General features: G+C 44.8%; 1 protein-coding gene across 1 annotated transcript in view; it reads right to left on the bottom strand.

Annotated features, from left to right (window-relative positions):
* Positions 1–12222, bottom strand: part of p2rx1 (purinergic receptor P2X, ligand-gated ion channel, 1) — a 70605-nt gene that overhangs the window by 28952 nt on the left and 29431 nt on the right. Inside the window, exons 2-3 of the mRNA XM_048612722.1 lie at positions 4386–4533; positions 47–118 (exon numbers count right to left, since the gene is read on the bottom strand). Of these exons, the coding sequence (XP_048468679.1) occupies positions 47–118; positions 4386–4533 (220 nt within the window). The remainder of the gene's footprint in view (positions 1–46; positions 119–4385; positions 4534–12222) is intronic.

Below are 12222 nucleotides of genomic sequence, written 5' to 3'. Positions count from 1 at the left end.
GAATGGAGTCATTCTGTCTGAGGTCCCAGTGCAAGCAGCAACTCACCTGTGTACAGTGCATCATGGACTGCCTCGGGGTCACAATATAATTGGTCATTATAACAAAGGAGTCTGATCCCTAAAAGAAAGAAAGAAACACAGTTACATGGTGAAGGATCACAGCAAGACACTCCTGGTTTCTTTCTGACAGTATCTGATTTGTTGACCATTCACATCTCTTATTTTGATTTCAAGCCTGAAGTCCTTTTAGTTTTTTTTTTATATGCTAGCTCACACAACATGTCACAGAGAGTCAGGTTCTATTGAGACTGATATCTTGAAGTTTATTTACATCATTGACTATTTAGATAGCAATAATATTACACATATAAACACACATAGTCTGGTTTCAATGTTTACTGATATCACTGTATATTACACACATAACCAACTGGGGGGTGGTATGGTGGCTCAGTGGTTAGCACTGCTGCCTCACAGCAAAGGGACCCGGGTACAATTCCACCCTCGGGCGACTGTCTGTGTGGAGTTTGCACACTCTCCCCGTGTCCGCGTGGGTTTCCTCCAGGTGCTCTGGTTTCCTCCCATGGTCCAAAGATGTGCAGGTTAGGTAGTTTGGCCATGGGACATATAGGATCACAGGGATGGGATGGGATGGGTCTGGCTGGGAAGCTCTTCAGAAAGTCAGTGTGGATTCAATGGGCCAAATGGCCTGCTTCCATACTGTGTAAGAATTCTATGACTGACTACTCTGATTGTACTACACATGGACAGAGAGTGACTAAAGGTGAGGTGGGTACTTTAATATCAGATGTCGTGTCTGAATAATGGTGTTTTTCTGGTTGGTGGTCAGTGGTTAGTGGTGTGCCTCAGGGATCAGTGTTGGGACCGCAATTGTTTACAATTTACACTGATGATTTAGAGTTGGGGACCACGTGTAGTGTGACAAAGTTCACAGACGACAGTAAGATGCGTGGTAGAGTAAAGTGTGCAAAGGACACTGAACATCTGCAGAGAGATATAGAAAGATTAAGTGAGTGGGCAAGGGTCTGGCAGATGGAGTACAATATTGGTAAATGTGAGGTCATTCATTTTGGTAGGAATTACAGCAAAATGGACTATTATTTAAATGGTGTCCTTAAGCATGAATTACAAAATGTTGGTTTGCAGGTGCAACAGGTGAGTGGAATTTTGACCTTCATTGTGAGCAGGATTGAGTTTAAAAGGGGTGAGGTTATGTTACAGCTGTATAAGGTGCTGGTGGGGACACACCTGGAGTGCTCTGTGTAGTTTTGGTCTCTTTACTTGAGAAAGGATGTGCTGGCACTGGAGGGGGTACAGAGGAGGTTCACTAGGTTGATTCTGGAATTGAGGATTGGCTTATGAGGAGAGACTAAGTAGACTGGCATTATATTCATTGAAATTTAGAAGAATGAGGGGGGAATCTTATAGAAACATATAAAATGATGAAGGGAATAGATAAGATAGAAGCAGGAAGGCTGTTTCCACTGGCAGGTGAAATTAGAACTAGGGGGCATAGCCTCAAAATAAGGGGGAACAGAATTAGGACTGAGTTGAGGAGGAACTTCTTCACCCAAAGGGTTGTGAATCTGTGGAATTCCCTGCCCAGTGAAGCAGTTGAGGTTTCCTCATTGAATGTATTTACGGCAAAGGTAGATTTTTGAACAGTAAAAGAGTTAAGGGTTGTGGGGAGTGGGCAGGTAGGTGGAGCTGAGTCCATGAAAAGATCAGCCATGATCTTATAGAGTGGCGGAGCAGCCTCGATGGGCCAGAAGGCCTACTCCTGCTCCTAGTTCTTATGTTCTTATGTCACATAACTGTCCTGAAGGCCTGTCCAGTCTTTGGACTTTTTTTGTCCCTGATTATTTCCAACTGAATTCAAACAGCCATGGCAGGATTTGAAATATGAATCCAGTAAAGGCACTATTTTATTTGTACAGGAAAATATGTAGAAAAAACAGCTTCAAAGGATCACACGACAAAAAAAGCATTTCAGTAGTTTGTGGCCTACAGGTCCCACCACCAGAACAGGCAGTGTACACTAGAACTGAAACCGCTCACACATTCGGCCTGCTGCTCATCCAAGTGTCTTGCTATCTCTTCACCTCACTCATTCAAACCTTTTATGTTCATGTCCAGCGGATGTTCAATCCAATTGGTTACTGCCCACAGTTAGGGCAAGTTCCATCTCCTGGTTGGTGCCTGATGCGTGTTGGGCATAATGGAGGTGTGCTGAGTGGGAGATTCATTAATACTTCAAAGTATGAATGGTTGAAGGGCATTGTCCCACTGCTCTGACCTGGGCATAAGCACATAAATTCCAAGATGGCAGGGGAGTAGGTCTCCTCACCAGAGCTCATCCAATCCAACTGCTTTTCTTTCTTTTCTTTCTTCTTCTTTCTTCTTTTCTCACTTTTCTCTTTCTTTCTTTTGGTTCTTTGGTCTTTGAAGCTTGGTTGTGGAAACAGCTGGGGGACGTTGCCAGTCGTCCACGAGGCTGTTGGTCACTGTTGGTGGCATTGTGGCTTCACCGATGGAGCAGTGCAGGAGCGGGACTCTGCAGAGAGGTGGCTGATGCGGCTACAGAGCGTGGCAGCGGCTGGGGCACCGTGCGGACCCGCATGGTAGCAGTAGTGGTTGGTGGTGAAAGATGGCAGTCAGTGGCGAGTGGCGGTGAGGCCTGGGGTGTCACATGGAGCCCAGGAGCGGTGGTCGGTGGCAAAGGGCAGCTGGTGAGCACAGGTGGGTCTTAGCCCAGTGCAGGAAAGCATGCCCGGCACGGGGGAGAGTGAGCCCCGTTGGCCCATGGCTTAAGAAAGGACCGTAATGATTGACTTTTTAATTTTATTTCTTTATTTTCCATTTTTATACTAAGAAGACAATAGTGTTGAGTTTTTAAAACATATTTCTTTACTTTTCTACTTCTGTAATAAAGATTTTGTACCTAGATATTTTGTGCCTAAGATGGTGTTGTGTGTGGTGATATTTTACACTAGTAGGTGTACATTTGTACCCCATACTTGGGTGCACATGACAATCAAACCTATATCTAAATCCAAAGCCTAGGACCAGAGGGCATGGTTTCAGAATTAAGGGGTGCCAATTTAACTCTGAGATGAGGAGGAATTTCTTTTCTCAGAGGGTTGTGGAAGTCTTTGCCATAGAGAGCTGTGGGAGCGGAGTCCTTGTGTATACTTCAGGCTGAGATAGATTCGTCATCAGTCGGGGAATCAATGTTTACGGGGAAAGGGCAGGAGAGTGGATGTGAGGTACGTCTGATCAGCCATGATCCTGTTGAATGGCGGAACAGGGTCTAGGTGCCTGGATGGCGTACTCTGTTTCTATTTCTTATGGTCTTATTAAACCCGTATAGTCCCCAGGAGACCTGGCAGTGAAATAGATCAGGGCGCGTATTCTTTGGTAGGAGGCAAGGGGCAGCAATAGAAATTGCTCACAGATTTTACAGAGTTGTTCCCAGTTCCTAGTTTTGTTTTTGGTCAATTAGAAACGTGGGGATTACCAGAGAGGGGAAGACCCAGTCAGGTCAGCACTTCTTCATGTCACATGTTACAGCAACAATGAAATGGTTCACTTGTCATGAAAACCAATCCCGATTAACCGGTCCAAAACGTTCTGTAAATTGTTGTCCATTGTTTATCTTTTCTGCCCAGTTCCATTTCCTGCCATCAGGAATTCACTAAACTGCTGTACTTACAGAAACAAAATCTCCAGATGGGTGTCAGGCAGGTCAGGAGGGAACTGTGAAGTTACTGGACATCCCCAGGACACAGATACCATCCCAGGATTCCACCCCTCAACCAGCCCAGATCCCAGGTCCTTAGTTATACAAGATCCAGATCACAGGGCCCTGGCCCCTGAGAGATGTCCTCCGCAGGCCCCAGAACTCTGACACTGACCACAGCACTCTGACCCCCATGTCACTGAGCCCAAGTGCACGGTTCTCCAGCTTTTCCCTGAAGATTGTGACAGCCAGGCTATGATCACCCACCCCAGCCCAGGATTCTGCCTCCTCCCAACTCTAAAACCCTCTTTGTGTCCCCTTCACTGACTTCTGACACGGATCCCCTGAAGACAATTCCAGGATTCTGGCCTGCAGGAGTCAGGAGGAATTTGTCCCATGAAATGATGTGACCTCGTTTTGAAACAGTACAGAGTATGAGGACCCAGCTATAGAAAGACTAATAAGGCCATTCAGTTCATCTCCTCAAGATTGGTTTTCATTTTAATCAACCTGTTCAGAGATGTCATGACACAGCAGGTGGGACTTGAACCCAGGCCTCCTGGCTCAGAGGTAGGGACACTGCACCAAAAGAGGCCTTATCCTCTCATTTCTAAACCAGTCTCACCTGTGATGGGAAGGAATAGTCAACAGCGTCCAAAATCTGCGGGCCAATTTTAGAGAGGTTCGTGAAGCCGATGCCTTTCACTTTAACTGAAACGGAGCTTATGGTGGAATCAGTGGACTGATAGCCTTTCTCGTAGATGAAAACCCATCTGCAAGACAAGGAAGGAAAACTGCATGGTTACCCTGTCTAACACCACATCCCCTAATGTATTCATGAACAATGATGACCCACTCACCCATCTGATATGTTCCACACAACCTGTAAATCACAACCCCACTGAATGGTTACAAACCCAGGTCAATTAGAGCAAAACCATCTTCTATCCAACCCCTTTGAATGATCTGAATGGGAGGCGATGGCCTAGTGGTATTATCGCTGGAGTGTTAATCCGGAGACACAGACAATGTTCTGGGGACCTGGATTTGAATTTTGCCATGGGAGGTAGTGGAATTTGAATTCAATAGAAATCTGGAATTGAGTCAAAGATGATCATGAAATGATTGTCAGGAAAAACCCACCTGGGTCACTCATGTCCTTTGAGGTCAGAAATAAAACAACACCAGGTTATGGTCCAACAGGTTTATTTGAAGACACAAGCTTTCATCTTCAAATAAACCTGTTGGACTATAACCTGGTGTTGTTTGATTTTTGACCTTGTCGACCCCAGTCCAACACCGGCACCTCCACATCATGTCCTTTAGGGAAGGAAACTGCCACCCTTATCTGGTCAGGCCTACACGTGACTCCAGACCCAGAGCAATGTGGCTGACTCTTAATGGCCCTCTGGGCAATTAGGATTGGGCAATAAGTGCTGGCCTGGCCAGTGATACCCTCCTCCCATGAATGAATAAAAAACAAACCAATTAACAATAAACTGGGAGACCACTCCAGCTCTAATTAATGTTTCCAAAGGGTTACAAACAGAATTAGTTCCATAACTTTCATGGACTGGGTCACAGGGTCGTTGGGATCACTGCTGGTTGGCTAACATGATCCTTATCCCAGTCACCCTGCCTCACACCAAGGACAACTCATTGGAAACCAGGCTGACAGAATCAGCATTGCTACAGGCTATAATTTCAAACTGTTGCACAGCAGCAAATGCTCACTGCCCCTAGAGACCTGACACTTCTTTTTTGGTGAATGAAAGCATTTCAGGATTGACCCATTGCTTTCTGGATCCACAGGACAACAGGTGTAAACATAGATCCATCTTTCTGGAAGGGAAAGGGCACAAGGGAGCAGATGTAGCACAGTTTGTTTTGGGCAGAGTTTCAGTGATGCTAGACAACAAGGTGCAGGGCTGGATGAACACAGCAGGCCAAGCAGCATCATAGGAGCAGAGAGGCTGACGTTTCGGGCCTAGACCCTTCATCAGAAAAGGGTTTCAGAGTTTCAGTGATGCTATCCTAGTCTAGGGTTAAGGTTGGCACTCTCACCCCAAGTCAGAAAGTTGTGGTTACAAGCTTCAGTATAGAGATTTGAAGATGAAATCTAGGCTGACGCTACGGTGCAGTACTGGGGCAGTGCTGCTCTGTCAGAGGTTCTGTCTTTCAGATCAGGCTTTTAAGACCCTATTTACCTGTTTAGCGTGACTTAAAGAGATCTCATGATACTATTTCTAAGAAAAGCAGAGGAATTCTCCCAGTGTGCAGACAGGATCTCATGGAGATGCAGATGAGCCTCTGAGGTAAACTATGATGTCACTGACAGTAGTCATGTGATAGAGACTCTGCTAGAAGGTTGGAACCAGAGTATAGATAACACATAATGGCACCCATTAACATTTGAGATCAAATAATAGAGACAGATGATGTGCAACTCTTTTCTCAGCATTAGCACATTAGGAATGTAAGAACGGATGAAATGACATACAAACTAAACTGCCCCCTTCCACCACGGTAGACCCTCACCCTATCCATTTCATTCTCTCAATGATAGTTCCTGTGGAAGTGTTTCCTAATCTCCAAAGTAATTTGGCCAAACCACAGAAAATTCATTCATTTGATCTCTCGACATAAAGGTTTGAGAATAGAGGAAATAAGATGCTGGGCTTTCCAATGCTGAACTTTCATTGTCATAATGTGGGCAAGGTCACAGAACTGGCTTTCAAAGATGCCACTGCATACATGCTGATTTAACTCATCTTGTGTTCCTTCGAACGGTGCTCTGGTATGACCAGAAGGTTCAATTCCATGTGTTACCTTTTTTTCACATGTTTAATTTTCCCATCTGTGTGGCTTAGGTGTCTCAGGGAGTGTAGCTCTCTCACTTTTGAGACAGAAGATCACAGGGTCACAGACTTGCTCAGCACAAAGATCTTGGCTGACAATCAGGTGACTTCAATTTAAGGTAAAATCGAGTGGACTGTTACAGGGTTTGGCTACCTGAATCTGTGATCAACACGCTGAGCAGGTCCGATTGCAATTATTCACGCTGAACTAAATGCTGTCTCCATGATTCTTTTTACAAATGTGTTCACAAGTTGTCTAGGTGTAGAGGGATGACAGTGAATTGATGCATTAATCAGTCCCGATCTAAAATTGACTTCTATTAACTTCAATGAAGATAAATCTCAGGAGAGATACTGCTGTTTGGCTATCACCCTTTAAAGTGTGACACAAAGTCAAGTCCTACTTTTTCAAATAAAACTCACAGAAGATGTTGAGGGAGTAAAACATTGATAGGCATTGCCAACTTTGGAGGTAAAAATCTGACCAAAACGATGGACATAAAGCTGATAAATTGTGCCAGGATTGTTGTCAGCTCTCTGGTATCAGGAAGGACATTTATCACAACCCCACTTTGAAACCTCATTCAGCCAATCAACCAGTGAATAGTAAATGAGTCCGTTTGACAACTGCAAGTGGCCCCATGTAGCTGTGAAAGAAATATTCTTAATTACCCAGCACAAATCCACAGAGGAATTGAAGCAGTCAGTTGGGACACCACCTATTGATCACACTTACTGCTGCGTGCTTTAATGAAGAGCATACTCCTCTCAGTATTATGGCCTCTAAGACATTTTAGCAGCATGACTACAATCTCATTAACATCACAATGCTAAGCAAATACCTGGAGTCCTCCTGTTAGAACACATCTTGGACAAAGCTCACATCAATCTGGTGACTGTTCAAGCGTGGAACTCGATGTTAATGATCAAGTTGCAGCTTTGTGTCAAAAGGCTGCAAATTCCTTAAATCTGCAAGAATATTTTACTTACTGGATTGAGAAACCAGCGGGATCAGAAGACTCCTCCCACTCTGTTCCTGCTGCCTTCCCCCTTGGCAGTCACCAATGCCCCCCCCACCACCAGTGCCCCCCACCCCACCACCACCACCACCACCACCACCACCATGTTGGATTCACTCTGGTGTTGCAGCTCCTGCTAGCAACCTTTCACCTCCTGTGTGACCTGTGCACTGTCTCTAAGGGCTTCACAGCCAATTAATCACATTTGAACTGTGTGCAATCATATAATTACCATCCCAACACAAAATAAACACACATTTCTATCATTACAGTGCTTTTCTTTCATCCATTCACATAGTATGGGAATTGCTGGATGGCTAAGCACTTATTGCCCATTCCTAATGGTCCCACCTTTCCCTTCTCTCTAACCTCCTCCAGCCCAACATCCCTCCAAGATATTTGCACTCCTGTCTTTGGGCAAGTGAGGCCTGAGTGACATGGGAACCAATTGTTGGATGGGACTGAATCGACAGAGAATTGGGATAATGGTGCTTTCTCCAACTGGAAGAAGCTGACTGTGCTGGTGCCACAACAACTCATTGTATTTATTAATACAGACAACACAATGGAGGAGGTGGTGGCGAACTGGTAATTGACTAGTAACCCAGAGACTCAGGCTAATGCTCTTGGGATCTGGATTCAAATCCTACCACATCTAGTTCACTAATAATTCCAGTCCACTGTGTAAATGTCAATCTAAAGAGGGTCACTTTCTAAGTGGCAGACTGGGGAGGCGATGGTCTAGTGGTATTATTGCTGGACCTATTAATCCAGAAACTCAACTGATGCTCTGGGGGCCCAGGTTCAAATCCTGCTGTGGCAGATGGTGAAATCTGAATTCAATTAAAATATGTCTGGAATTAAGAATCCACTGAAGACTATGAAACCATTGTCAGTTGTCATGAAAACACATCTGACCCACTAACGTCCATTAGGGAAGGAAGTCTGCAATCCTCTCATGGTCTGGCCCACATGTGACTTCAGACTCACAGCAACTGCCCTCTGAAATGGCCTACCAAGCCGCTCAGTTCTATTAATTACTATAAAGTCTCAACAAGAAAATGAAATTGGACAGACCGCCTAATGTTGACCCAGGCACCAGAAAAGACAACGGCAGAAACAGTCCTGTCAACAGCGTAAAATCCTCCTCATTAATATCTGGGGGCTAGTGCTAAAATTAGGAGTGCTGTCTGACAGAGCAGTCAAGTAACAGGCTGATATAGTCATACTCACAGAATCATACCTTACAGACCATCACCATCCCTGGGTAAGTCCTGCAGGACAGATCCAACAGGGTGTACTATCTACCAAGATGCTCTGCAGAAATTCACCAAAAATCCTTAGACAGATCCTTCCAAACCCACGACCACTTCCATCTAGAAGGACAACAGCAGCAGATACAGGGGAACACCACTGCCTTCAGGCTCCTCTCCAAGGCACTCACCATCCTGATTTAGAAATATATTGCCATTCCATTACTGTTGCTGGATCAAATTCCTGGAACTCCCTCCCTGATGGCATTTTCGGTCAACCTACAGGACATGGACTGCAGCGGTTCAAGAAGGCAGCTCATCACCACCTTCTCAAGGGTAACTGGGGTCAGGCAATAAATCAGCAATGCCCACATTTCACAAGTGAATAAAAAAAGTCTATGGGGGCTAAACCTGGATAATCAGTTTGACTTCAAACATGAAGACATGACCGGATCATCTATTGATGTGATCAATGACATAGATTAGTCTCCAGGTGTGGGCAATTTTGGGATGTCGTCAAGTTCCTCATATCAACACATTAATGCCTCCAGTTTCACCGAATATCAGACAGTTGTGATTTGTCATCCATGCTGAGGTATGAGAGGAGCTAAAACAATTTTGAAGCTGATGGTGTCATTGAAAAAATTCCCTCATCATTTTGGATTTGAACAGGGAGATCGGTTGACACACGAAATGGTGATTTCAAATTCTACATCTGGCTTAAAGTAGTGAGCAAAGCTCTCATTCCAAACAAGGACCTGTTCCTACCATCCAATAACTAGTGGCAACATTTTATTCCTCCAGTGTTCATGGAGCTCAATGTGTGGCAAGGCTGTGTTTAGACACCAGTACCAGAACAAAGACAATATTTCACAGCCTGTGTTCTCTACGTTGGTGTGTTTTAATACCACAGAATGACCTGTAGACTAACTCAGCACCTAGCGCATTGCAGGAGACATTTTCTTCAGTTTTAACAAATGTTGAGGGAACACTCAACCTGCTTAAAGATATTGTTGCTCATGGAAGCGACAAAGCAGATCCTGATCAGGTATTGTCAGTGGTGCTTTACTGGATACGCACAGCACAATGTAATGTTCAACAGTGACACATCCCTATTTGCTGTGTCTGACAAAAGCTGGAGTAAAACCCATACACAACAATATCAAAGACAACGATGCACTTGTAACATTGTTTACCATGAACGAGTTGGCATTGGTCCTCAGTATGATCAACTTTATCATACTCTATCATTCCTAAAGGTGGAGAGATCGGAAGCTGCTGCACAAAGATGGACAACAGGAATAGAAAATAGCATAAACAATATTTGACATATTTAAAGATGAAAATAACGTTGCTGCCAAACCTGATGCATTTTAGTGCACATGCAGAAATGTATGTTACAACAGCTACAACAGGAATTCTGATAGGAGCTGTACATTGAAGCAAACAAAATCACTTATACTTCATGTCCGTTGTCAGAAACTGAACACAACTACTCTCTGGGACAGTGGGAATCATTATCTCGAATATATGCTAGTAAAAATTGGCACTTGTATTACTGTGGTAGAAAGTTTACTCTGCGTGGATTACTAAACACTGTGCATCATTAGCTGCTTCAGACTCTAATCAGCAACCTCTGTGGATCCATAGATGATCAGATCACCTTCATCAGCTTGAGATGAGTATCTTAAATGTTCAGGTAACCAAGTACCGGCAGATATACGTTGCTGTGCTGTTATTAAAGACAGGGTTAGTGAGACACTTCCAGCATTGAAGACTATGTGATCGCAGTGAATCTTGTTCTGTGAGAGTAGTAAAACCAGCGACAGTGGATTGAAGAAAGTACGGCAGTATCTAAAAACTGAGTGGCTGTGTGAAGTAGGTCATCTGACCAGGATAGAGTGTGTGAACTGTGCAAGAATTAGCATGACAGTACAAACTGTGTCCTGGGTTTACTAAACCACAGGGTTTACCAAAATCTCCTCATGATCATTCTGCTCACATTATCCTCTGGCCACGAAACACTCTCGGAACTACTTTAACAAGTTATTCCCTGCTGCTGACAGGGAGATGTGAAGGATTCTAATTAGGTAACCTTAGACCAACGCTTGTGGGGATCAAGCCCCACGTCAGAATCTGAAGCAAAAAGTGCAGACTGACAATTCGGTGCAGTACAGAGGGAATACTGCTCCGTCAGGAATACTGCCCTCTGGGCAGGGCAATGTAGTTCAAGATACAATTTTATAGCATGAAAGATGTGTTAAAATCAGTTTCATTATTGAGGGATAGACTACAAAAGCAAGGAGGCTATGTTAAACTTGTGTAAGACTAGTTTGGCCTTAACTGGAGCATTGTGTCCAGCTCTGGGCATGGAAGGATGTGAGAGTTTTAGGGCTGGTGCAGAAAAGATCCATAGGATTGGTTCAAGGGGTGAATAATGTAAGTTATGAAGATAAATTGGAGAAGTTGGGAGTGTTTTCCTTGCAGAAGAGATTGCTGAAAGGAAATCTGGTAGAAGTTTACAGCATCATTCAGGACATGGACAGAGTCGATAGAGAGAATCTGTTTCCAACTGATAAACAGATCGAGGATGACAGTGCATAAATTTATATTGATTGGCAAGGATTTAAGGAAAATCTTTCTCAAGCAGCAGGTAGTTCAGATTGACACTGCCTGAGAGTGTGGTGGAACCAGGTTCCATGGGAACCAGAGACAACAAGGTGTAGAGCTGGATGAACACAGCAGGTCAAGCAGCATCATAGGAGCAGAAAGGCTGACGTTTCGGGCCTAGACCCTTCATCAGAAATGGGGGAGGGGAAGGGGGATCTGAAATAAATAGGGAGAGAGGGGGAGGCGGATAGAAGATGGATAGAGGAGAGGATAGGTGGAGAGGAAACAGACAGGTCAAAGAGGCGGGGATGGAGCCAGTAAAGGTGAGTGTAGGTGGGGAGTTAGGGAGAGAATAGGTCAGTCCAGGGAGGACGGACAGGTCAAGGGGGCGGGATGAGGTTAGTAAGTAGGAGATGGGGGTGCGGCTTGAGGTGGGAGGAGGGGATAGGTGGGAGGAAGAACAGGTTAGGGAGGCGGGGACGAGCTGGACTGGTTTTGGGATGCGGTAGGGGGAGGGGAGATTTTGAAGCTTGTGAAATCCACATTGATACCATTGGGCTGCAGGGTTCCCAAGCGGAATATGAGTTGCTGTTACTGCAACCTTCGGGTGGCATCGTTGTGGCACTGCAGGAGGCCCAGGATGGACATGTCGTCTGAGGAATGGGAGGGGGAGTTGAAATGGTTCGCGACTGGGAGGTGCAGTTGTTTATTGCGAACCGAGC

The sequence above is a fragment of the Rhincodon typus genome, chromosome 26 (genome assembly GCF_021869965.1).
Source record: "Rhincodon typus isolate 14 chromosome 26, sRhiTyp1.1, whole genome shotgun sequence".
NCBI lineage: Eukaryota > Metazoa > Chordata > Chondrichthyes > Orectolobiformes > Rhincodontidae > Rhincodon > Rhincodon typus.
Note: the sequence above shows the minus strand (reverse complement) of the source record. Positions and strands in the feature narration are given on the sequence as shown.